General features: G+C 38.5%; 1 protein-coding gene across 3 annotated transcripts in view; it reads left to right on the forward strand.

The window, feature by feature from the left end:
• The window catches only part of EPB41L4A (erythrocyte membrane protein band 4.1 like 4A), an 83,748-nt gene that overhangs the window by 26,152 nt on the left and 30,373 nt on the right, over nt 1–27,223 (forward strand). For all 3 annotated transcript variants that reach the window (XM_070742925.1, XM_070742926.1, XM_070742927.1), the window contains 7 exons: nt 8,004–8,055; nt 8,656–8,734; nt 16,286–16,383; nt 19,857–19,977; nt 23,627–23,714; nt 24,712–24,800; nt 25,684–25,747. In XM_070742925.1, coding sequence (XP_070599026.1) covers nt 8,004–8,055; nt 8,656–8,734; nt 16,286–16,383; nt 19,857–19,977; nt 23,627–23,714; nt 24,712–24,800; nt 25,684–25,747 — 591 coding nt within the window. The remainder of the gene's footprint in view (nt 1–8,003; nt 8,056–8,655; nt 8,735–16,285; nt 16,384–19,856; nt 19,978–23,626; nt 23,715–24,711; nt 24,801–25,683; nt 25,748–27,223) is intronic.

The raw sequence follows: 27,223 nt of genomic DNA on the forward strand, positions 1-27,223 counted from the left end.
GGGGAAGAGCCTTCTCTGTGGTGGCCCCGACCCTCTGGAACCAGCTCCCCCTGGAGATTAGAACTGCCCCCACCCTCCTTGCCTTTCGTAAACTCCTTAAAACCCACCTCTGCTGTCAGGCATGGGGGAATTGAGACATCTCCCCCGGGCCTATACAGTTTATGCATGGTATGTTTACTTTTAATAATGGTTTTTTTTAGTGTCTTTTAAATTATTAGATTTGTTGTACATTGTTTTATTGTTGCTGTGAGCCGCCCGAGTCTACGGAGAGGGGCGGCATACAAATCTAGTAAACAAACAAACAAACAAACAAACAAACAAACAAACAAATAAATATTAAGTAAGTAAATAAGTAAATAAGTAAATAAGTAAATAATAAAATAAACAAACAAACAAATAAAATAAATCTAGGCATGGGTTCACCTCATCTGTTCAACCTATCAGGACTAAGCCTGTGAAAGCTGAAAGGCTCCACTCTGTGGCCAGGATCGCCAGCTTTGACTCAGTCCTCAGTCTGGGCAGACGTGTCAAGCTTTTCTCCCATCCAGGATCAATCTTAATATTTATTCAACAAGTCCTCTAACTTTAAGTATTCCCTGGTCGATGCTTGCCCTAGAGCAATCTCGCTTGGTGGGCGGGGGGGATAAGAGCTTCAGCTCTTCTCATGTTTCAATTTTGGATTGTGGCGCTGACTTCTATGGGACCTCCCTTAGTCTGCCACAGGAGAGAATATTCTTCATTGTTTTGATTTGTGTAAGTGAGGACCCGGGTCCTAATTCCCTGCTTAAACATCGTCCTCGCTGATTAGAACTCTTGAGTTCTTACACCATGTAAATTGAGATTGGGGGAACAAAGCTGTGAGCAAATTGTTCCAGCTGCCATTTTGGAGGGTGTGGGAGGCCACCTAACAGCTGATTGTTGCAACAGGGGTTTTTTTTGCCACAGCAAGGGATCACAGCAGAAGCTTAGTTCCATTTTGGCATCATTTCTCTTCGAGCGATAGTGAGGGACCTCTCTAGTTTTTGATTGAAGCTGCTGCTGCATTGTTCACTTTGAGAGATGTAATCAGCCACATGAGGGCGGCCATTTTGGACAGAAGTCCCTGCAGCACTTCCGTTTTTTTCTTCTCATTGACCATTTTTGATGACACAGTTCTTCTGGTCACTGAAGGCTCTTTTCATTTCATTTCATTTATTAGATTTGTATGCCGCCCCTCTCCGTAGACTTTTCCCAGATTTGTGCTATTCCTTACTCTGCAGCAAAATCACGTGGCAGGAGGGCTTTCTGGCTCTGACAAAGGGAAGAAGGACTCCAGATCACGGGGTTGGTCCAGGGCCCATGATTCCCCAAGCAGTAGGGAGTAGGGTCAGAGGACCAATAGTTCCAAGGCTACAGAGAGACAGGAGTTCAGAAGGAATAGGGTTTTAGAAAAAATAGGCACCCAATCCCAAAGCAAGGCAGCTGAGAAGAGGGCCCTGGCTGAGAAGCAATCCTCCTTGCTAGGGCCTAGTACTGAAGCTCCCAGTTAGGCAGGTGAACTCTTGACCTTGGATGAGTTTAATCTCTTTGTACACTCTGAGGCCCTCTGGGAGGATTCTGCTGCTGCCACCTCAACTACTGTGCCCAGTAACCCAGCAGGGGCTTGCTCCGAGGCCACCTTCACTATTTCCTCTGGTCTGTGGCCTGAGGCCCAATCAGATGTTTTCTTCTCAGCCCAGATGTAGGCCTTTATGGCTAACACCATTAAACAAAGAGTGGATGCAGCCCTTGATCCTGCTCCTGTGGCATCTAGCCGGATCACTCATGGTGTCAGGTTTTCTCAGATTCTCCTTCAGGGGGAACAAGCTGATTATATGGAAGTTCATTCTTCAGCTCATACTGTCAGAAGTCATTCTCCGTTTTCAGGGTCTGGTGACCTGAAGGACTTTGAGCTACTTGTGGATGAGGACTTGGCTCCTGATCAGCCTTTTTTTGCTGGGCTCTCCCACCCAGGGCTCTTCAAATCATTGTTATTCAATGTCAATAACTCTGTCTGCCTGGGAGAATTCTCCACTGCTACTGATGAACTACTCTTTCAAGAAGATACCGCAAAAGCAGAGATTGTTCCTGCACCCAAGCTTTTTTCAGACATGGTTCAGAGACAGTGGTTGGTTCTGGGATCCAGTCCCCTTCCTTCAGCAACTGAGAAGAGATTTTACAACACAGCACCAAATCTAACCGATGTCCTTCAGGTGCCTATGGTGGATGCTCCAGTTGCATCTCTCCATTCTTCTTCAGCCCTGCCAGGGGACCCCCAGCAACTGCTGAAACCAGAAGATAAATGGACAGACCAGGCCTTGCAGACCGCCTGGTTGCTGGATGGTTCGGGCCTCCATTACAGCCTACATCTTTGCCAGAACATCTCTGCTGTGGCTTCATCAATTGCGAGATCGACTACCCTTTGATGAGAAAGTCATCAGCCCATTAACATGCTCATAACTTTTTAAAATACCATGTGAAATTGAAAAGAATTCTGCCAGTTTCTTCTTCAGTCTAGGCTAAATATCAATAAACATACTTAAGCTGAATTTTATTTTTCTTCCTTTCTTTTTTTCTTTGTTTACAATTTCAATAATGAAATATTGAAACAGTACACATGTTTTCCCAAAAATAAGACCCTGTCTTATATTTTTTGAACCCTTATTGCATGCACTCAAAAGCCCTGGGGATGTCTTATTTTTTGAGAAATAGGGTATGTCTTTTTTTAACCAGATGAAATTGGCAAAATTCTGCCAGTTTCATTTGGAGCCCAAGTGATAAGCAGAATTGTAAAATAATGGGGATTTTTTTTTTTTAAAAAAGAAGGAATTTACTTAAGTTCTTTCCACCTCAAGTAGCTTAAAGATGCAGTCCAGAAAAGTCCCAAACATCTGTTGAGATAAGGAATACTACTGGAAATCTACCCCTTGTGACACCAAAGGATGAAAATGATTAGGGTCAGATTCATAACTTGATCTGCTATAGATTCTTGTGCTAGGAAAATCATCTGACATTTTGGTCAAATTGATCTGGTTTGCTATAGCTATAGTTTGTCTCTTCTTTTCGAGACTCTTTGTTTGATTTCTACTATGTTTACTCAAGTGACAGCTTAAGAAGCTCTGTTTAAAATAATTAGTATGGCATATGCTCTGTCTCTTTTCTTGCTGAGAATAGAAATCTGTGTTAGGATTCTAGATATAATATAGATAGGCTTGTAGTTACTCATATAAATTATACAGAAATGCCTTATTGAAGCTGCAGTGTTGGTAAAGATATTTTGGTAAGCCTGAGTATTTATTTGAGAGACATGTTCTTTCATGTTTCTTCTCTTGTCTGAGCTCTCTAATGATTTGGCATCTATATTATTTATGCATTATTTGCCTGAAACAAAATGTATATCCATACGAATTTAAACAGTATGCTTCGAATCTGCAATTTGATGCACAAAGGAGCTCAAATACTATTTTTGATCAATGTTTTGCTAAAGGCTCTTCTAAATTTCTTGTTTTTTGCTTGGTTTCAGCCAATGTGGAATTGTAGTGCATTCTACTAATTTTCTAATAATGATGTATTTTCTAATATAATTTGTAAGATTTTCCTGCAACTTTGAGAAATAAGCCATACCAGTGATTATTATTGACATGAAGATAATCACAACTGTCACTTAGAATTATATAGAAAAATATTTTCTATATAAATGTACCCATGTACATACTTACACAACTGATGAAATAATACAGTAGCAAATATTATGTTGTTAATTTGTATTTTTAATTTTATTGATTTATTTGAAATGTTTCATCTCTATGTATTTTCAGACCATGTTTCCTTTATTTGGTGAGGTTTTTTTTTGCTCATTTGTTATACAGGATGATAATAATAATAATAATAATAATAATAATAATAATAATAATAATAATTTATTATATATTTTCCATTCAAGAATAATTGGTAATTTTAACTCTGATTAGTTCTGATTTAGCAATATTGTATTGATTTTGTTACCCATGAATTGGTACATTAATTGGTGGATAATGTTACTATCCTTAAAATACTATTGTCAGAAAGCAATTGGTAAGTAAGGTTGGACTTACTCTAATTATAGTTAGTTAAAATATTGTTTCATTTATTCATAATACTTATTTTACTGTATTTTTAAATAATAAGTGTTATTCAGTTCTCAGTCAAGACTAATAAATAGTAAGACACAAAATACTAAATAGAGGGCAAGTTGATGAAAGTTAATGAAAGTTGACTGGTATGTTGAGACGTAGATCCAGAAGTTTAATGATAGTTTTTGTGGACATGGAGCATTCTGTAGTGGCATCATCTTTGTGGATATGGTGTTTAGTGATTATGTAGGGCAGTGTTTCCCAACCTTTTTTGAGCCGCGGCACATTATTCATATTTTCAAAATCCTGGGGAACACTGAACGGGGGGACGGGGGGCGTGGGGGGGGGCTAAAGAAAAGTTTGGACAAAAAAAAATATCTTCCTCCATTTCACTCTATTTCTCCCTCTCTCTTTCTCTCTCTTCCTTCCTTCCCTTCTTTCTCTCTCTCCATCCCTCTCTTTCTTCCTCTCTTTTTTGCTCTCTTTCTCTCTCCCTTCCCTCCCTCTATGTCTTTCTCTCTCCCTTTCTCTCTCTCTGCCTCTCTTGCTATCTCTCTTTCATTCTCTTTCTCTCTCTTTCTCTGTCTCTCTTGCTATGTCTCTTTCTCTCTCTCTCTCTCTCTTTCTCTCTCTCTCTCTGTCTCTCTTGCTATTTCTTTCTCTCTCTCTTTCTCTGTCTCTCTTGCTATCTCTTTCTTTCTCTCTCTCTCTGTCTTTCTCTCTCTTGCTATCTCTCTTTCTCTTTCTGTGTCTCTTGCTATCTCTCTTTCTTTCTCGCTCTCTATCTTTCTCTCTTTCTCTGTCTCTCTCTCTGTCTCTCTTGCTATCTCTTTCTCTCTCTCTCTTTCTCTCTCTTTCTCTTTCTCTTTCTCTCTCTTTCTCTCTCTCTCTCTTGCTATCTCTTTCTTTCTTTTTCTCTCTCTCTCTTGCTATGGCTCTCTTTCTCTCTCTCTCGGGCGGGGGGTGGGGGCTAAAGAAAAGTTTGGACAAAAAAAATATCTCTTCCTCCATTTCACTCTATTTCTCCCTCCCTCTTTCCTCCCTCCCTCTTTCCATTGTATCTCTCCCTCCCTCTTTCCTTTCTATCTCTCCCTCCCTCTTTCCTCCCTCCCTCTTTCCTTTCTATCTATTTTCTTTCTATCTCTCCCTCCCTCTTTCCATTGTATCTCTCCCTCCCTCTTTCCTCCCTCCCTCTTTCTATCTCTCCCTCCCCCTTTCCTCCCTCCCTCTTTCCTTTCTATCTCTTTTCTTTCTATCTCTCCCTCCCTCTTTCCTTTCTATCTCTCCCTCCCTCTTTCCATTGTATCTCTCCCTCCCTCTTTCCTCCCTCCCTCTTTCCTTTCTATCTCTCCATCCCTCTTTCCTTTCTATCTCTCCCTCCCTCTTTCCTTTCTATCTATTTCCTTTCTATCTCTCCCTCCCTCTTTCCTTTCTATCTCTCCCTCCCTCTTTCATTTCTATCCTTCTCTCCGTCCCTCAGTGGCGGCAAAGAAGAAGGAAGGCAGGCTGCAGAGGGCACCGAGGACAAGAGCGCTCGCTCGCTCCCTCGCCCTCTGACTTCCCCCCCTCGCTGCTGAAGGGACGAGCGCGGGCATGAGCGTGCGCGCGGGCCCGTTGCAAGAAGTTTTTGTTTGTTTGTTTTTTCCTTCCCCCGGCTCACGGGAGAGAGAGAGAGAGAAAGAAAGAGCGCAGCCAGGGAAAGCGGCCTCGAGCCGAGTGCGAACTGCAGGATGCAGCAAAGGACTCCTTGCCAACCAAAAATGGGGTGGGGGTGGTGGAGGCAAAGCCTGGGAGGCGGGGAAGGGAAGAGCGGGAGACCTCCAGACAGAATGGCTATGGGGAAGGAAAGACGGAAGGAGGGAGGGATTGAGAAGCGAAGCCAGGGAGGGCTGAGAGAAAAGGGGAGCGGCGCGCGCGCGAGAGGGGGGGGTCGGGCATTCCCGAAACGGACGGAGAAAGCCCTCTCTCGCAGCGAAAGCGCTCCCAGCCAGGGGGCTGTGAGAGAGGGCATTCTCTTCCGTTTCGGGAAAGCCCGCCCCGGCACCGGCAGCGCCCCACCCAGCTGGAGCTTCCCTAGGAGCTCCCCGGCACACCTGGCTGTGTCTCGCGGCACACTAGTGTGCCGCGGCACACCGGTTGGGAAATGCTGATGTAGGGTATAGTTTGTTTAGCCAAAGGGAACGTTAATGTCAAAGGAGACCATGATTTCTTCCTTGTTGATCTTTGTGTGCTTGATGCATTGGAGAAATTGTTCTGGGCAGTTTATTGAGAGGGTTAGATTGTTGACCGGGTCTCTGCAGGCTTTTTATTAGTTTTTATGTCAGTATTCCAGGTGAGGACACAATTGGATGTAAGGAGATCCCATTCTTGTGTATTTTTGGGAGTCCATAGAACCTAGGTGTAGAGTAGTCTTGTGATTGCATGTCTTTTTTCTCTAGAGGTGTTAACTGTTTTTCTTTTTCCGTTTTCTTAGGATGTCTTTTCTTTTGTTATCATAAGACCCATCATAATACCCTTACTTGTCACACCCATGATCTATCACAAGACTTACTGACCACACAAAGTCCTTATAAACAGAAGAACACTGACCATGATATCCCCTAAACTCCACTAAATATGTTAATTAGCCTGGTGACCTAATGTTCAGAAACCAATCCACAAGCTACTGAAGGAACCTCATTTATTTATTTATATATATTCCACTTTTATTATTTTTGTAAATAACTCAAGGCGGTGAACGTCTCTGGCACACCTTCTTTTTTCTACTTTACCCACAGCTGAGCTGAGGGAAGAGTGACTGGTCTAAATCACCCAGCTGGCTAAGATGAGACTGGAATTCACATCCTTCTGTTTTCTAGCATAGTGCCTTAACCACTAGACCAAACTGGCTAGTGATAGACATTACTGATTCGGGGGTGCAGTTTTCTATATTTTTAGCATGGGCAGAATAGGGGCATTATTTTTTAATCTTAAAACATGACATCAGCAATAGAGTAATCAACGCCTGGAATGCATTACCTGACTCTGTGGTTTCTACTCCCAGCCCCAAAACCTTTAATCTTAGATGATCTACAATTGACCTCTCCCCTTTTCTAAGAGGTCTGTAAGGGGCGTGCATAAGCGCACCATTGTGCCTACCACCCCTGTCCTACTGTTCTATTATCTTCTATCATTATTTTTTATCATTACTTTTCTAATGTTTTATTTAAAGAATTTACCATCCTATAATTGTTTGACAAATACAGTGTTCCCTCGATTTTTGCGGGGGATGCGTTCCGAGACCACCCGCGAAAGTTGAATTTCCGCGAAGTAGAGATGCGGAAGTAAATACACTATTTTTGGCTATGAACAGTATCACAAGCCTTCCCTTAACACTTTAAATCCCTAAATTGCAATTTCCCATTCCCTTAGCAACCATTTAGATTATTACTCACCATGTTTCTTTATTAAAGTTTTTAAAAAAATATTTATTAAAGGTGGACGAAGGTTTGGTGATGACATATGATGTCATCGGGCAGGAAAAACCATGGTATAGGGGAAAAAACCACAAAGTATTTTTTAATTAATATTTTTGAAAAACTGTGGTATAGACTTTTCGCGAAGTTCGAACCCGCAAAAATCGAGGGAACACTGTATATAATTTTTTTTAAAAAATTAAAAAACTAAAATCTCCCCAACAGCAATAAAGTGGTGGGCAAAACTTATATTTATATATAAGTTATAACTTATATTATTATTATATTATTAGGAAGATTTTTGTATAATGTTTTTGACTTGTTTTGTCTATGGCAAAAATGTTAGTCATATATTGTAAGTAGCATATATGTTGATATATATTTCTAATAATTTAACCATTTCTTTATATAATTACAGTTCTGGCTGGATCCTACAAAGACTCTTGCAGAACATAAGGAACTCATAAATAGTATGTATATAATTTGAACTTTATAAATATTGTTTAGTACAGAGAGGCTTAGAAAGTACATCTGTAATTCCAATCTTTTTGAGAAATCTGACATTAATTCTTGTGAGTTTATTTTGTATGTAGAAATATTTATTTATTTATTATTGTTATTTATTTATTTATTAATATTGATTATCTCAAAATTGATTAGAGTCCTAAAATTTATTTTTCTAGCTTTGTACAAACATTATTTTAATCCTGTTTTTATTTTATTCTGGTGTGTGTTTGACAGCTTATGGTTCCTGCCCCAAAATATCAGTGGGGATATTACAGCTATTTCAATTCTGTATACTTATATATAGTCTATATATGGTATATTGCTATTCAGAATTTTAATATCTGAAAGTTAATTGGGGCATTCCAAATGTAAATGGATTTTGAATTGTGTTCTAAAACATGGGAAAATAATTTAATAGCTGTTATATAACTAAAATCACAAACAAAAGCAGGTATATGCTTGATTGAATAAGGTATCAAAGAAAAACCAGGTATCAAAATATATTCAGATATAAATTATATGCTTATACATTTAATTTTATATAGTTTTCTTATTTCTAATAGCTGGTCCGCCTTACACATTGTATTTTGGTGTTAAATACTATGCAGAAGATCCATGCAGACTAAAAGAAGAAATCACCAGGTACTTTTAACAACAATAACAAAAAAGACAATGTGATTTTAAAGTAGATTGAAAACTGACTATATTTCAGGGCAAAGGAACAGTAGTGAAGCTTTAATTTAATCAGTATTGAACAATACGGTATTTTAAAAATAGCTCACTCAAATCACTTGTGTCTTAGTGACAGTCAGTAGTTTCAATCTAATGGGTCTTAACTTTATATGTGCACTGTCCAACATTTTGTACTTTTTTGTGTACATGTGTGTGGGTTGGATGCTTGGATGAGAAAAATGTTTGGGAAATGGAGGAAGGAATTTACAAAGCATAAAATGGAATTAAATGGGGAATCCAAAAAGTTCATATTCTAGTATATATGTTCACAAGCTAGCATTGCATGGAATGGAAATCTATAGAATGAAAGTATGAAATTTCTGTGTTATTTTAATATTTAATATTTTCCTTAGGCAGTGTAGATATTTTTGGAGTATAAGATGCGACGGAGTATAAGATGCACCTGTTTTTTTTGCGGTGGGGGAAGAGGGAAAAGAACCTCCTTACCAGATATTCATCTGGCTAACATCCTTAGTCTGGTCAGCCTTAGCACATTATTTATCTCCTGGTTAAAAAAAATATTCAGAGAGAGTAACAATGAAAGAGCTTGCAAGCCTGTAAGAGCTGGGAAAATTGTTAGCACCTGGATAGGGCTGGAAAGAAGTATTTGGAGCAAGTAGAACAATGGGAAAAAAACCCTGCAAAGACTTAGGTCTTGGAAAACATTATTTGCAAAGAGTAACAATAAAAGTGCTTGCAAACCGGTAAGATCTGGGAACATTGTTAGCACCTGGCTACGGCTAGAAAGAAACATTCAGAATAAGTAGAGCAATAAAGAAACCCTGCAAACATTTAGGCCTGGAAAAACATTCTTTGGAGAGAGCAACAATGAAAGAACCTGCAAGGTAAGAGCTGGGAAGATTGTTAGCACCTAGTTAGGGTTGGGGGGGGGGAAGCTTCAAAAAAAGCTACATTCAGAGTATAAGATGCACCTGAATTTTTTAGCCTCTTTTAGGGAGGAAAAAGGTGGATCTTATACTCTGAAAAATACGGTAATACCTACCTTGGCATTATGCAGAATAACAAGAACTATTTAGGCAAAGTATGAAAAGAGAGTCATGAAAAGGTTTGGGATTAGGGTTAGAGTTAGGATTAGACTAAGACTAACTTTAACCAGGTGGGAGTTGCTGCTCCTGCTGCTACTGGTGCGATGCGCGCGCAGCTCCCGGTAACCGGTGGGCGCACGTGCACATCCCAGTGTGATTTTGCTTCTGCATATGCGCAGGAAGCAAAATCTTGCAACAAGACGTGCCTGCCCGCCTACCAGTCACCCAGAGCTGTGGACGCATCGCCGTTTTTACTACTGGTGTGCAGTGTGGCCTTTACCGGTAAGGAACCCTATACTGACTTTAACCCTTTCTTGAAAAGATGTATATAAAAATGTAAGGAGAAATGCAAAATAAAGTACATGACTTTCTTACCGAAAGAAAAATAATCAAGAGAAAAAGACTAGCATTGACCTACTTGTTGCAACAAGGAAAGCCAGATGATATTCTAGAGGTAGTATTTATATTTGGGTAATTTGCCTCTTGGTATTACATAGAATTGTGTGAAATATTAAGCATTTTACACTTTGACATCCCATTTGACATTCTATAGGCTAGGCTTTCTATAAACTAATTTCACATATTTATAATAACAGATATATCATTTTTCTTTATTGACAAAAATCTATTAAGAGCAAAAATAATTCATTACATTCATAGCAATCACTATCCTTCTAGAAGTAAAATGGAGATTTCAGATATATGTGTGTGTGTGTGTATGTACCGTATATGTATATACAGTGGTACCTCAAGATACGAACCCCTCGTCTTACGAACAACTCGTGATACGAACCCGGGGTTCAGAAAAATTTTGCCTCTTCTTACGAACTTTTTTCGAGTTACGAACCGGCGTTCGGAGACTGCTGGGAAGCGGCGCGGCTGTTTTAAAAAGTGACAGCCGGGCGGCGGGGCTTCCCAGAAGCCTCCCGAACGCCGGTTCGTAACTCGAACAAAGTTCATAAGAAGAGGCAAAATTTTTCTGAACCCCGGGTTCGGTTCGGGAGGTTGCTGGGAAGCCCCCCAGCCCGGCTGTCACCTTTTAAAACAGCCGCGCCGCTTCCCAGCTGTCTCCCGAAGCCGAACGCGGAAGTTCGGCTTTGCCGTTCGGCTTCAGGAGACAGATGGGAAGGGGCGTGGCTCTTTTAAAAGGTCGCAGCTGGCCTGGGGGGCTTCCCAGCACCCCCCCAAACCCCGAACCAGGGTTCGGGGGGTGCTGGGAAGCCCCCCAGGCCGGCTGTCACCTTTAAAACAGCCGCGCAGCTTCCCAGCAGTCGCCGAAAGCCGTTTTTTTGCGGGGGGGGGGGGTTGGTTGCACGGATTAATTGACTTTACATTGTTTCCTATGGGAAACAACGTTTCGTCTTACGAACCTTTCGTCTTACGAACCTCCTCCTTGCACCAATTAAGTTCGTATCATGAGGTATTACTGTATATGTATATATATTGTATATATATTGTATTTTATATAAGAAATATTTTAGAATATTAAAGATCAAAAGTCATATAAGTTATAAGTTATAAATAACTTGTAAATTATTTATAAATAATGTTTGATCATCAGATTCTGTATACATTTTAAATGGACCTGTTCAAGTGTATTGCAACTCCACATTGGTTTCAGCAAACATAATTTGCATGATAATTGTTTGATCTGAATCACAAAAGCAGGTTTCTTGGGTGACAGTAGATCATGCCAGTGCAATGTAAAATCTAAAATAATTTATGTATTTCTATATTTATTGCTTATTACCTATTTACAGCTTTCTCTATCCCAGTGAATAGATTTGAAGGAGCATGGCTGTGTATTTGTTGCATTTTATATGTACCCTTTCTGTAACATAAAGTGACCTTTTACACTTTATAATTATTATACTACTATATCTGGTTTAGTAGCTGATAAGTGCAACAGAGTGAGAAATATTCTACATGAAAAAAATATTTTTCAATCAATAGGCTATATAGCCATCTGTTCTGCTTTAATTAAGAAAAATGTTAAACAAGAAATGTTTTTAAATGTACTAAAGGATGGAAACATGTTCTGTTGAAAGAAACATGGATTTAAAAGAAACCAAGCATTGTTTGCAATAAACTTTACATGATTTGCCAGGATTCTAAATGCTAAGTCAGTTTAAGATTTGCTCCTTCATTAAATAAATCCAGGATACTCACTAGATGAGCAGAGATACTGAGTCCTACTCCTTAACAGCATTATTCAAACAATGTTTGATTTCTGCAGACCATTGTGATTTCTGTGCAGCTGTTTGGTAAGGGAAATCCTTTTTTAGTGTGGTATGGTTTGATTTTAGCATAAGCCTTGTAACTTAATATTACCAGGGCCAACAACCTCACAAATGAAGATTTTTATTCTGCAGGAGTTATGGTTGAATGCATGAATATATATAGTAACCAGTGTTATTTTAGTCATCTTATTTGAAGTTTGGCTTACATGGAGTGTGTGTGTTTTGCAAATGTTTCAAAACTTAGCAATGCAGACATGTCTCAAAGTGATCTAAATCAGTAGATATTTTTATGGCTATTCACTATATACACAACTTTCACTTCTTAATGTTAATTGCATGGTATTCATAGCATACAATACCATAGTGCCATATCAGTCAGTTAAATCCTTACTTTAATTATAGGCCAACATAAAATATAATAAGGAAAGATTACACCCATTTCAGTAACAAAGCTGAAACTAATGACATAAAAGACATAAAGGTTCACAAAAAACTAAGGTTGTCAACACAATACTATATATAATACTATGTTATATTTAATATAATATAATTTTAAAATACTAACATCTCTCTCTATAAAGATTCTTAATACTAAGACTATGGACTGATGGGGCCCTCTTAAGCCAACAAACGGATGTCATATCAAATAAAGATTTAAAAACTAATAACCATAAAAAAGGATTCTCAGTAAGTATACTCATGCTCAGCACCCTTAACTTCACGTACATTTGAAAGGGGAAAATAATTTTATTTGGTCTGTGTTTTCTGGTAGCAATAACAATATTTGCCTGTCAGAAAGGACTCAAAAGTAAACAAAAATTCCAAATCCAGTCTAAAGATTTGTCTGATTGGGTGATCGACCAACCAACCATAATAATACAAATTTGTTAGAGCAATCCCACTACAAAAGCCTGTCAGCGGTTTAGAACATCTATTGTACAATTTAAAACATAACCACGCAGCATAGCAACCTGGACAAAGCAGCTATACCAGTAAACATAACAAAACACATTGTTTAGAGGCCTGAGTACAAATCCTAATCTTAAAAGCTTTCCAAAACCCTAGCAAATATACGTATATACCTAACCCTGGTGCTCACGCTTTGCCTGAATGCACAGGATGCCAGAAATGATCCTCTGCTTTATAGAAGAGACCTTGAATAATACCTGGAAGTCAACAGGTAGCTATGCAGCTTCTGTGGCAGTAAAGATGCTGCTTGCGATGGTGTACAACAGGAAGTCCCTGTTACAGTTTGTGCCAATGCAGTTTGGTCAGCCATAGGTTCAGGCAGATCTTTAAGAGTGGGCCCATGTAGACTGTTTTGTCTAGTGGTTAAAGCACCAGCCTGGAAAGCCAAAGACTATATGATTCCAGTCCTGCCTTAACCATGAAAACCTGTTGGGTGACTGTAGAGCAGTCATTATCTCTCAGTTCAAGTCACTTCACAGGGTTGTTATTATGGGGAAAATTGGAGGAGGAAGGTACTGTATGTTGGATGTGTTTTCTACCATAATTTATTTGAAATGAATGAATGAATGAATGAAAGAAAGAAAAACATTCTACTAGTCCAGTGATGAGGTGACTAGAGTGAGAGTAACCAAGTGAAGTGCTCCTAGTCAAGGAGCAGGCACAACTAATAGGTGAAATAAACCTGTGCAAAGATTGCCTTGGTCACAACTACTATCTGTTCAAGGAGCAGAAACTAGGTTCAGGAGGATTCCCACATTCAGTACTACATGAAGTGCATGAATAGAATAGAAAGAATATAGTAGAGTAGAGTACAGTAGAACAGAACAGAATAGAATTCTTTATTGGCCAAGTGTGATTGAACACACAAGGAATTTGTCTTTGATGCATATGCTCTCAGTGTACATAAAAGAAAATATACATTTGTCAAGAATCATGAGGAACAAGACTTAATGATTGTCACAGGGGTCAAATAAGCAATGAGGAAACAATCAATATTAACAAAAATCTTAAGGATACAACAAGAAGTTACAGTCATACAGTGATAAGTGGGAGGAAATAGGTGATAGGAATGATGAGAAAAAATTAGTAATAATAGTAGTGCAGACTTAGTAAATAGTTTGACAATGTTGAGGAAATTATTTGTTTAACAGAGTGATGGCGTTTGGGAAAAAACTGTTCTTTAGTTGTCTTGGTATGCAGTTTTCTATAGCGATGTTTTTAAGGTAGGAGTTGAAACAGTTTATGTCCAGGATGCAAGGGGTCAGTAAATATTTTCACAGCCCTTGACTCATGCAGTATACAGTTCCTCAGTGGAAGGCAGGTTGGCAGCAATTGTTTTTTCTGCAGTTCTGATTATCCTCTGAAGTCTGTATCGGTCTTGTTGGGTTGCGGAACCAAACCAGACAGTTATAGAGGTGCAGGTGACAGACTCAATGATTCCTCTGTAGAACTGTATCAGCAGCTCCTTGGGCAATTTGAGCTTCCTGAGCTGGCGTAGAAAGAACATTATTTGTTTGTTTGTTTGTTTGTTTGTTTGTTTGTTGATTGATTGATTGATTGATTGATTGATTGATTGGATTTGTATGCCGCCCCTTTCTGAGGACTTGTGCTTTTTTGAAGTCAACCCCATCCAATACTGAAAATAGAAAAACATCCAATACCCAGGGGGCCCAAATAGCCACAGCTGTTCAGTCTTGTCAGGATTCAGCTGGAGTATGTTCTTCCTCATCCAGATCAAAACAGCCTCCACAGACTGAATTACAGTAGTCCCTCACCTATCACTGGTGTTACGTTCCAGACCTGGCCGCGATAGGTGAAATCCGCAATGGGGAATTTATAGAATAGAATAGAATAGAATTTTTATTGGCCAAGTGTGATTGGACACACAAGGAATTTGTCTTGGTGCATATGCTCTCAACGTACACAAAATAAAATATACATTTGTCAAGAATCATGTGGTACCACACTTAATGATTTTTAAGTATTTATATTGTTTTCATTGTTTTAAGTGTTTATAAACCCTTCCCACACAGTATTTATTTTAGATACAGTATTTAAATACAGTATTTACAATTTTAGATTTATTTATTTTTTGAAAAACCTGCCGATCGAGTTCGGCGGGCTGTTTAAATCTGCCGATCGACTTCCTCAGAAACCCGCGATGAAGTGAAGCCGCAGTAGGTGAAGCGCGGTATAGCGAGGGACTACTGTAATACATTAATTGATTCAGCTGTGCACTCGGGGTTGAGATATACAATCGGACATCATCCATGTATGAATGATACTAAACGCCACATTGATAATTGATTTTACCCAGTTAATTCAGATAGGTGTTAAATAAAAGGGAAAAGAGTGTCAAATACTGTACTGAGTCACTTCACATGTGAAGGGCCACTAGTACAATCTCTCCATTCTGGGGAAATAATGTTGATCAGAACTTGGTTATCTTTTGATTTACACTTGTATGTAGTTTTACACTTGTATGTAGTTTTAGAGTCTTTGGAGAGGGGCGGCATACAAATCTAATAAATTATTATTAATAATATATTATTTCAGTTTTAAAATTATGTCTAAAATAACTATGACAAGGATAATTATTTGTTAAAATAATGAAAAACATTACAAGCTAATGTGGAAATAAGATAGAATCGATATACAGTGGTACCTCTACTTACGAACTTAATTCATTCTATGACCAGGTTCTTAAGTAGAAAAATTTATAAGAAGAAGCAATTTTTCCCATAGGAATCAATGTAAAAGCAAATAATGTGTGCGATTGGAGAAACCACAGGGAGGGTGAAGGCCCTGTTTCCTCTCAGGAGATTCTTAGAGAGACCCATGGAGGTTTCTCCCTGTCTTTTCCGGCCCTGTTTCCTCCCAGGAGATTCCTAGGGAAGGCCCCATGGAGGCTTCACAGTTTCGGAGGCTCGGGTTTATAAGAGGAAAATGGTTCTTGAGAACAGGCAAAAAAATCTTGAACACCCAGTTCTTATCTAGAAAAGTTCGTAAGTAGAAGCGTTTGTAGGTAGAGGTACCACTATACATTTGAAAACACGTGGAATTAACTTAAAACACAATCCCATCTCAAACTTAAATGAACAATATTAATATAAATTAAATAGTATAAATAAAAGTTGCATAGGAAAATGAGCATGTTAAGCAGTTTACAATTGTATGTGTTAATGCTCATTTTGCCTTTGTTTCAGGTATCAGTTCTTCCTGCAGGTAAAGCAAGATGTCTTACAAGGGCGTTTGCCTTGTCCTCTCAACATTGCTGCTCAATTGGGAGCTTATGCAATACAGGGTATGTGCTGATACAGTATTTCCCTTTTTAATACTGTCTTTTATTTGCTATACAGGATTGATTATACAGTATCTTAAAGCCTGTGTTTCTTTTAAGTTGAATATAGTGGATTGTTATGAATTTCTTCCATAAGATGCATCACAGAGGGATAATAAATGCATGCATTGGGTACCTATGTACATGCAAAGTTGATTCACACATAATGTAAGATCAGTATTTTTAGTCATGGTTTCCTAAAAAAATATTGATTCCTGTTTCAAATATAATGGTTTAGGTTCACTAAACCTAATGCACTAAATTAGCTTTAGGGCAATGTTCAAGACTACCAAATTTGCTTTTGTGTGTACTTTTGCACATTAAAAATGATCCATTCCATATTAAATTTTCAATGGGGAAGAGAGTAATAGTCCACAGAAACTGTGCCACCACAGATAAGTTAGCCTTCAAAAGTTCTATGTCTTCTCTTCATTAGCATTTACTATGCAAAGTGAATACATGTACAGTTTTAATTCATAGAAAACTCTGTTAAGTTTATGTAAGACCGCCCCATAAAATATTCAACTATGTTGAACTTGTATATCATATATTTTTATTTATTTATTTGGAAATTTCTATTGCTGCCTGTTCACACATGGCGACTCAAGGCAGCTTACAAGAATATAGTGATAGTGTTTCCAAACTGCTTTTGTGATTATTTTGTTTTATTTAGAGTCACTTGATGGAGAAATGGGCAGGATATAAATTTAATAAATATATAAACAAAACAAATTTATTATTTATTCACCTAAAAAATTATTATTAGGCAATGTTGGCATTTTTGCTTGTTTTAGTATTGTAACTTTGGGCTTCCGCTTAATAAGACTTAAGAATCATCACTTCACGCTTTTCTGTCTTTAGTCTGGAATCCAATATCCTCTTTTCAAAATACCATTCTGAAGAATTCCAGAACTGAGGGAGATACTGACAATCATGGGGGCGGGGAGGCTCAGGCAAAGATTGCCTACAGAAAATGCTTGCTCCACTCCCACCCTGAGATTGGAGAGGAAAGGATTTCAAGAGAGTGTTGTAAGCTGTTGCATAGCCTGTCTGCAGCTCCCAGCACCAGTTTTCAGGTGCCATTGCATTGTTTTTGATATGTACAAGACAGTAAGCAGGCACTTGAGATTCCAAAGAGTAAAGGGAATGGTTAGAAGGCAGATAAAAGCCAAATGTGAAACTGAGTGGTTATTCTCATTCCAACCAGAAAGCACATGTGATTCCTCACTTAGTGACTGCTTTCCTTAGTCCTGAGTTGCCAGTTTCAATTAGTGTTATTAAGGGAGGACTACAATTACTAGGTTGCCACCAATCTTGGTGGAGTGTGATTTCTCCCATGATTGTTTATTTGTTACTATTTCCTGCTAATCTGGTGTTGGTTGTTAGAGAGATTATATTCTTTCCTTCCTAGAGTCTAACCTTTCTCAACTTTCTAATGCCGCGACCTCGTAATATAATTCCTCATGTTGTGGTAACCCCCAACCATACGTCTAGCACCAATTCTCCCAACAGAGCTTTAAGCTGATTGGCAGGAAGGTCAGAAGGACACCCCCACTGTAAACGCTTTATTGTTTAGATTCAGTGAAGAACTACCAAATTTTTTACTATCACACTGTGGGTGTGGCTTATGCAGGACGCCCTGCATTTTCTTTCAACATCTTTCAGTGCAAATTGAGTGCTCTGGGGTGGAGCTCCATATTTGCTACCCACTATGTTTCCCCTTCTCCCGGGTCCGGGCAGTAGCCCACGCCTGTTGGATTGTAAAAATCCAAGGCGCCAGAATAGAAGCATTAGTTCCTAACATCATGGGAAATTTGTCTTTTCCCATGGTCTTAGGGGACCCCTGTGAAACGGTTGCTTGACCCCCAAAGGGGTCCCGATCCCCAGGTTGAGAACCACTGTCCTAGACTTTTGGTTGTGTCTTTTAAATAGTGTGTAAATGAGGTTTATCTCCATATATCTAGGACCTTTACTTCAGGAGTGGGCTACTTTCAGGAATCCTCTTGGATTTTTGGATTTGGCTTGATCATAAAGTTAAATTTCCCATTTGAAAATGATTGAGGCTGTCCATATGTCATTATCATTAAGCCAAGCAGTCACTAAGTTGGAATCATATGACTTGACTTTGTGTTCCTTCTCTCCTCTTCTCCATCCTTTGGAATGCTCATCCTGGCAATGGGATAGCCAACTAGCCGTTCCTATTTATAACTGGCCGGTTTCACATTTTTTGTTTGCCACCTAATTATTTTACTTTTGCTTTCTTCCTTCCCCCCCCAAACTCCTTCGCTATTTGGAATGCTCATTACAGAACTGGGATAATTAATAAGGCAATTAAGGTCTGTATTTACATTAATTGGAAATGAATAGATTATAAAAGAGTAAAGAAACACACCACGGGGCATTTACATCAAAAGGAATGAAGTGGTACTGGTAGCTGTGAACTTGCTATGCAAAAGCTTGGTAGGTTCCCCATCATGTGTATTATTACTCTTTTGTAATCCATTACTCTCCAGTCTCCCCTTGAGAGGGAACATTTGTATTTGTATTTATTAGATTTGTATGCTGCCCCTCTCCGTAGACTCGGGGCGGCTCACAACAGTGATAAAAACGGTACATAGAGACAAATCTAATAATTAAAATCTAAAATAGCAATTATACATATAAAAACATCTTTAAAAACCCAGTAAATAAAAACATACATACAGTCATGTTGTGCACAGAAACTACATAGGCAAGGGGAAGATGTCTCAGTTCACCCAAGCTTGATGTCAAAGATGGGTTTTGAGGAGTTTACGAAAGGCAAGGAGGGTGGGGGCAATCCAACATGTCAAATACAAGAGAGATTGCCTACAAATATTGCTCCCTCCCTCCTTGTTTAAGCAATTGCCTCTGCAAGATGGGAAGGAAAAAGAAACAGGCTATCTTTGTAAACAATTTCCTGTGTGCCTGATCCAATTTTTTCTCACAGAGAAAGAAATTGGTGAAGTAATAATTACAAGGGAGTAAGCAGGCATCCTATGGGAACTATACCACGCTTGGATCTGTTAGCACCACTATATTTCTTATAGTATATGTTTACTTCTATATTCCTATTTACTCTCTTGAAATTTCCCTTTCTCTCATTTTTCTTCTCTGCAAGGGGGTACAAACGAAAAACAGGTCAGGCACAGGACACCCAATACTCATTGTAATGCCTATTTTATTGCACCATGTAAAATTGGATCCATATTTAATTTTTTCTGTGTGAATGTTTCTGTTCCTATTTTTTCTTCCACATTCCTATGTTCTACTTTTTAAATTAAATGCTATAATCTAGTTTAATTTGGTCAATTAAGATTAGGTTATTTTTAGTTGCATAATTTCAATAAAGTATTTTATGTGAACTTCTTTCAAAAAGTATGCAACTCAAGAATTCATATTTTTGTGTAATTGTATAGCTGAACTTGGAGACTATGATCCATGCAAGAACACTGCAGGTTATGTTTCAGAATACCGCTTTGTTCCAGACCAAAAAGAAGAATTGGAAGATGCCATTGAACAAATACATAAAACTCTGATGTAAGAATTTGGTTTTCTTAAATAATGTCAAATGACAACTTGTGCAAAGAAGCAGCATTAAAGAAGTAGATCTCTCTGAGAAGGACCTTTACTTCAGGAGCGGGCTACTGCCCGGATGGGGGTCAGGCGCAGTGGGGTAGTGAAAATGGAGCTCCACCCCAGAGCACCCATTTGGACTGAAAGATGTTGAAAGAAAATGCAAGGCGTCCTTCATAAGCCACGCCCATGGTGTGGTAGTAAAAATGTTGGTAGCCCATCACTGCTTTACTTTAATTGCTTTTTAAAATATGTTTATGTGCTGGATCCCTTTCTTACCCATTCAGAACGAACAGAAGCATGATACATTTTGGCTTAGTGTTTTCTATGTATTGTTACAGCCAGGATATAACAGTATATTACAGCCAGGATATAATTGTGATTTCTAACTGGAGATGTAGGTCTGAATATCTTACTAGTTTGTTTTTCAAAATTATGGTCTACTTAGTAAATCACAAATGGTTAGATTCATAACCATAGACAATTATTTAAGTGGGAGCATCTGGACAACTTTGTCTTGAGTTGGAAGCTAAGCAGGACTTGGCCTGACTTATATTTAGATGGGAGACAGTCAGTGACTATTTGGAGTTATAAAGTAGAGTAGGAAGTTAAATATACCCCAGAGTAAGGTAGTGAAAATAATTTCTTTGCTGCTTTTGCTGCTAAGAAAATTACAGAAATATGTCTGTGAAATTGTAGCAACTGAATTGAGTTCAAAGAGACTTCATGTTTTCATAATGATTAATATATTTTACTAGATTTATAAACTATGGTTCAGAAACAAATGAATTAATTTACATTTTATGTTATGCCAGACATATGCATTATGATTTAGCATATGCACATCTCACCAATAAATAATATAGATAAACATGAAAAATGCTGGTAGGAAATCCTGTATATCTATAGATTCAGAAGCATGACACTTTTAATCAAAGTGGTGGGAGCGGAAAATGATGAAACCAATCTATAAACTAATAAAATTCTTGTATTTGTAGTCTTCATCTGAATAAAACAGTGCATCGCAGGGCAGTGACTGGGGGGGGGGGATATGATAACTCTTCTAGTACTTGAGGGATTGTAACAAAAAAGAGAGGATTGACTTATTCTTTAGGACAGTGTTTTTCAACCAGTGTGCCGTGAGACATGGTCAGGTGTGCTGTGGGGAAATTAGAGAATGTTACAAAAACCGCCTACGCCACATGTCAGCCCCCCAATGTGGGTGAGATCATACTTTCTTAACAACTCCCCTCAAGCAGATGAGCATGTCCAACCGATTTTCAGAAAGGGGAAGCAAAAGGCCGAGCCTCAAGAAAAGAGGGACGTGGGATTCAGGAGGTGTGCGTGATTGACAGGGGCACAGCTCAATAGGTGCGTGGCGGTCCCCCTCAGCTTTCCCACCCCTCTCCAACGATGGGCGGGGGTGGAACAATGGGAGGAAAAGGAGATGGAAACAGGAAAATGGCAGCGGCGGTGGCAGCTCGCGGCAGGGCACGGCATCCACAGCCTGTTTCCCCGCGCTGCTCCTACTTTTGATTCTTTCATCCCTGCGTGAGTCTCAGGTGTGTCATATTGGGTGGCTGTGGAGCTGGGGGGATGACAACTGAGGGGAGTGCAGATGGAAAGAGAGGCTACTTCCTCCTCGGAGACCTGTCACCCTCTTAGCAAGACCTGGTGTGTGACAGAGGTAGAGGAGGAAGACAAGCACTAGTTTGCCTGGGGTGCAATGGGGAGAAGAAAGAAGAGCGCCAGGCTGGCCGCTGGGCAAAAGGCGAAGGGAGTGGAGGGCAATGCTGCTTTTGTAGGATGGATTGGAAGGCGGGATGGAATGGAATGGAACGGAACGGAACAGAACAGAATAGAATAAAATAGAATTCTTTATTTGCCAAGTGTGATTGGACACACAAGGAATTTCATCCTGACCATTTTGTGTCATTTTGTGCCATTTTAGTTGGTGGTGTGTCCCAGGATTTTGTAAATGTAAAAAATGTGCCGCGGCTCAAAAAAGGTTGAAAATCACTGCTCTGGGACAGCAGAATGCAGGACAAGAAGTAATGGTTGGAAGTTTGTCAAAGAGATACAACCTAGAAGTAAGAGTAATTTTTGACAGAGCAATTAATGGAATAGTTTGCTTCCTGGGGTTGTGGATGCTCTACCACTGGAGTTTATAGACCTATTTGGGAGATGACAAACAAAATTAAAGGCAGCCCCAGTTTGTCTGTTGCCACATTTGTATATTGAAGAATCTATGAAAGAAAACCTTTTGACATTTTATCTGTAAACAATAAGTAATATTCTATTAGGACAGTTAATCACATGGACATAGTAGCAATTTGCTTTTCTTTTTATTGAACAAGAAGTTCAATATGTTCTGTGATCAGTATTCCACAAAATCACAATAAAATAAATTCTAAGTAGAAATAACTACAAAAGAGGAACTTTATTGCAGTGTAGTCAGTTCATAGGGAGTTCTATAAGCAAACAGATTTTTGAAACATTCAAAAATAGAGAATCAATATGTTACATAAAATAGATCTGAATGGCCTAGAAAATGTATTGAAGGAGGGCTACAAAATGTAACCTTGTATTTTATATAAAAGATGCAATTTACAATTGAATATGGATATAGATTCAATTGTTCCTTCTCCACAAGGGCAAGTCTATCAGACTTTTAACATTTTCCTCTGAAGAAAAGCTGTTGACAATACATAAAAAATGTTAAAGTTAGAATTATTCTAAATTTGGAGACAATTATTTCATGTAAATATGTTGCTGACCTAAAAAAGAAGATTAACTTCTAAAATATATGTCTCTAAGGAGAGCAAACTGATCTTGTTGCCCTTCCAAATGCATAATGCTATTTAAGAACTGACATTGCCTGCCCACAGTACATCATCAGAAAACTCCCAGTACTTCAGTTTTTGCTGGAATAATTTTTAATATCTTTCAAAATTATCTTCAAAGTGAAAGAGCATGAACCCAAAGGAAAAGGCAGTAGCTTAGTAAGAAAACATAACCATATATTAATCTTTACTTTGATCATTCCAGTCTCTTGATAAAGAACTGCACTGGACACATATTCTCTCACTTTAAATATATTCCTTAAAATATTGACTCTATCTTCTTTCAGGAATCTAAGTTTCTATACAGTCCCATTTGGGCTCCAAATAAAAACTGTTCATGAGTTTAAGCTGAAAATATTTTTCATATAGCTACATGTATTTCTGAAATGGTAGAAGGATTGTATATTTTTGAATGTTTTGGATGATATAATCCAGATGAACATCTTTTATAATTTGTAAGGATTTTAATGTGTTTTATTTAGTTGGACTTACTTTGTTCTGAATAAATCCGTCTAAGAAGGTTATGGTGGTGTAGTAGTTAGAATGCAGCACTGCAGGACTCACTGCTCACTCTAGGAATTCAATTCTGAGCAGCTCAAGGCTGACTCAATCTTCCATCTTCCAAAGTCGTAAAATGAGGACCCAGATTGAGGGGCGGCATACAAATCAAATAAATAAATAAATATGCTGACTCTGTAAATCACTTAGAGAGGGCTGTTAAGCACTGTGAAGTGGTATATAACTCTGTGCTATTTCTATTTATTCAACAGGGGCCAAGTTCCAGCGGAGGCAGAACTGAATTACTTAGGAGTAGCAAAGACACTTGAAATGTATGGAGTGGATCTTTATCCTGTCTATGTAAGTAATATTTTTTAAAGTTAAAAGTCCCCAACCTTTTTGGTATCAAAAACTGGTTTTATAGAAGACAATTTTTCCACAGATGGAGGAAGAGAGTGCAACCTAGACCCCCACATGCGCAGTTTACAGTAGGATTAGCGCTTCTATGGGAACATAATAACTTATGATCTAAAGTGGAACTGAGACAGTGATGGGAAGTGGCTGCAAGTACATATGATCTTACTTATCTCTGTTCACTCACCTCCAACTGTACAACCTGCTTCCTTACTAGCCATGGACTATGGAGGTTGGGGATCCCTATGTTAATAGAACTGTTGAGTTATTGAAAAGGAAATTATAGTGCTAAACCACAAATTGATTTTTATTTTCTTGCATTTAGAAGCAGTTTAGAAGACATTCAAGAGTCTGGGGCTACTAGATTTGTAGACTGTACTGTATAATTCACTGGATCCCGGACAGGGTCAGCAATCCTTATCTGTTGCAAAGCAGGAATACTGTTACCCTGGAACAAGATCCTTTTTTAAAAAATAAAAAATTAAATCCTTGAAAATTCATATTTGAAACAAGCATGGATTAGGGAACTTTCTGTTAAAGATTGTGGTTGCAATGCTGTACAATAGGCAAATAGCTATTATGAAAAGTATTAGATTACAAATCTGAGGGATTTATTCTAAGTGTCATTAGAAGATAAAAGGAGTATACATGTAATAGATATGTTCAGGCAAGAAACTATAGAAGTAACACAGAATATGAGTAAAATCCTTAAGAAGTTCAAAATAACAGGAAATAATAGATAATTAGTAGGCTCAGACTTAAGTGGAGGGAGTGGAAGCTTATTTAATATTGACAATGGGTTTTCTTTTTGCAACTACTAAAATGGAATCATCTTAGAAAATGTTACTCTTTATCTCTTACAGTGATGTATATGCAAAACATATTTCTTTTGAAAAAAAGTATCATATTAAGAAATACAATTTGACTTATTTTTTTTTCCCAGGGCGAAAACAAATCTGAATATTTTTTGGGATTAAAGCCTATAGGAGTAGTTGTTTATAAGAATAAAAAGCAAGTAGGAAAGTATTTTTGGTAAGTAAAATCTATAGCTCATATCAAAATGGATGGTTTTAATAAGGGTTTTTAAAAATTATTTTAAACATTAGATTTATTACATGCTGTTTATTACTGTTGTTAGCCGCCCAAGTCTACGGAGAGGGGCAGCATACAAATCTAATAAATAAAGAAATGGTAAGCAACAATACATATGCAAATTTTGTTCCTTCTTTTTAATCTATTCAATCTTCCAAGTAAATATTTTTCCTCAAATTGGTAAAGAAAAATGCCCCTTTGATTGAGATGTGAGTCCTGATGATTGTGTGGATACACTCGTGTATGTTTTGATAACTACTTACATAGTCCTCAGTTTATAACTATAATAGAGCCTGCTCATTATAGTCATAAATTGTGATTATGTAAATCAGGTGATCACATGACCAACCTGATTTTACAACCTTTTTCTTTCAGTAGTGCTTTAGTGAATCACTTGGTCATTAAGTTAATTAGTTGTTTAGCAAACCCATGGTTGCTGTAGAACATTTTTTTCAAAAACTGGAAAAATGATTTTTGGCAAAAAGTCATAAATTGTGGTCATATGACTGTGAGATCCCATAATTCATCCCTATGCTACACACCAGTACATTCAGTTATTACTTGTGTCTATAATGTATTACTTGCATTTTCTATTGCAATAAAAAAGCTTTTGAGAAATACAGTTTAGGGTCATGGTGGGCTATTGAATGCTTATTTCCAATTTAGAATTAATTTCTGATCTATCTATTATAGAGAATTGATATAGATATATATATATCTAAGGAAATAAAGAATGGCTACTGTATTAACTTTTAACAGTTAGACTGATTCTTTCAATAGTTCCTGATTAAATTCATTTCTATCTTTTAAAAAAACATTTTAGGCCTAGAATTACCAGAGTCCACTTCAAAGAAGCTCACTTTGAACTTAGAGTTTTGGGGAAAGATGTAAGTTTATATTTTTATAATTTTAAATTAAGTGTATTATGCAACCCTATTAAAAAGTGTGAAAACAATAAAAGGCACTAATAAGATGACTGAATGATTGTGGGCCAGATCAACACACTTTACAGTTTAAATGTTATGAGGAAAATAGGAGGCAGGAATCCTGTATGCTTTTTAAAAGTAATGCTTTATAAGGTTATATAGGATTTCTTCATTTTAAAAGTCAATCAGTTATAATAAGATTATTTTTATTCAGATTTTAGATATTGTATAAACTATAGAAGACTTTCTTTGGTTGTTAAAAGTGCTCTAATTTCCCTTACATTTCCTATGAATTAATTAAACTGACTGTTACATTGAAAGGATAATATTTTTGTGCCTTTAAAAATTTCCTTTTTAAAAAGAAATATTTGATAGAAGTGATTTCATTAAAAAAAACCTTCAAACTTTCTTCAATAGCATTTTCTCTACATCTTACAGTTGATAAACTTCTATTTAGAATAATTTCTGCTAATTCTGCCAATTTCTGTATACCCTTCAGTGATTTGGGCACTACATTTGTTGAATGTCAGTCAGTACGCTCTACAAATCAATTTGTATTTAAAACAACTCTGGTGCATATACAGTAGTACCTCTAGATACGAGCTGCTCCACATGCGAGTATTCCAAGTTACGAGCCACGATGGGAGCGAAATTTCTGTTCGACACCCGAGCTCAAATTCGGGATACGAGCCGAGCTTCCACTAGGTGATGCAAGAATCCTTACTTCTGGTGATCTCGGCAGGGAAAAACAAAGGCTAAAGGCATTCATTCGAGATACGAGTTGATCGACATACGAGCTCCGTTCTGGAATGAATTAAACTCGTATCTAGAGGTACAGTGATCCCTCTATTATCGCGAGGGTTCCGTTCCAAGACCCCTCGCGATAATCGATTTTTCGGGATGTAGTGGTGCGGAAGTAAAAACACCATCTGTGCATGCGCACCCCTTTTTCCATGGCCGCGCATGCGCAGATGGTGTTTTTACTTCCGCACCTGGGAAGACCCAGCAGCTGAGGAGCCGCCTGCCTGCCCGCTTGTCCACCGCTTGTCCGCTTGTCCGGCCGCCGCTTGTCCGCTGCTTGTCCGCCGCTTGTCCGCTTGTACGGCCGCCGCTTTTCCGCCGCTTGTCCGCTTGTCCGCCCGCTGCTTGTCCGCCGCTTGTCCGCTTGTCTGGCCGCCGCTTGTCCGCCGCTTGTCCGCTTGTCCGGCCGCCGCTTTTCCGGCCGCCGCTTGTCCGCCGCTTGTCCACTTGTCCACCCGCCGCAGCTGATCTGCTCGGCAGCGCAGTAGCAGCGAGGAGCCGAAGATGGGGTTTCCCCGTTGCCCACGCAAAGGGGAAACCCCATCTTCGGCTCCTCGCTGCTACTGCGCTGCCGAGCAGATCAGCTGGTGGGCGGCCGAAGGAACCTTCCCTGGGTGCCGCCCGCCGCTCGAGAGC

The sequence above is a fragment of the Erythrolamprus reginae genome, chromosome 2 (genome assembly GCF_031021105.1).
Source record: "Erythrolamprus reginae isolate rEryReg1 chromosome 2, rEryReg1.hap1, whole genome shotgun sequence".
NCBI lineage: Eukaryota > Metazoa > Chordata > Lepidosauria > Squamata > Dipsadidae > Erythrolamprus > Erythrolamprus reginae.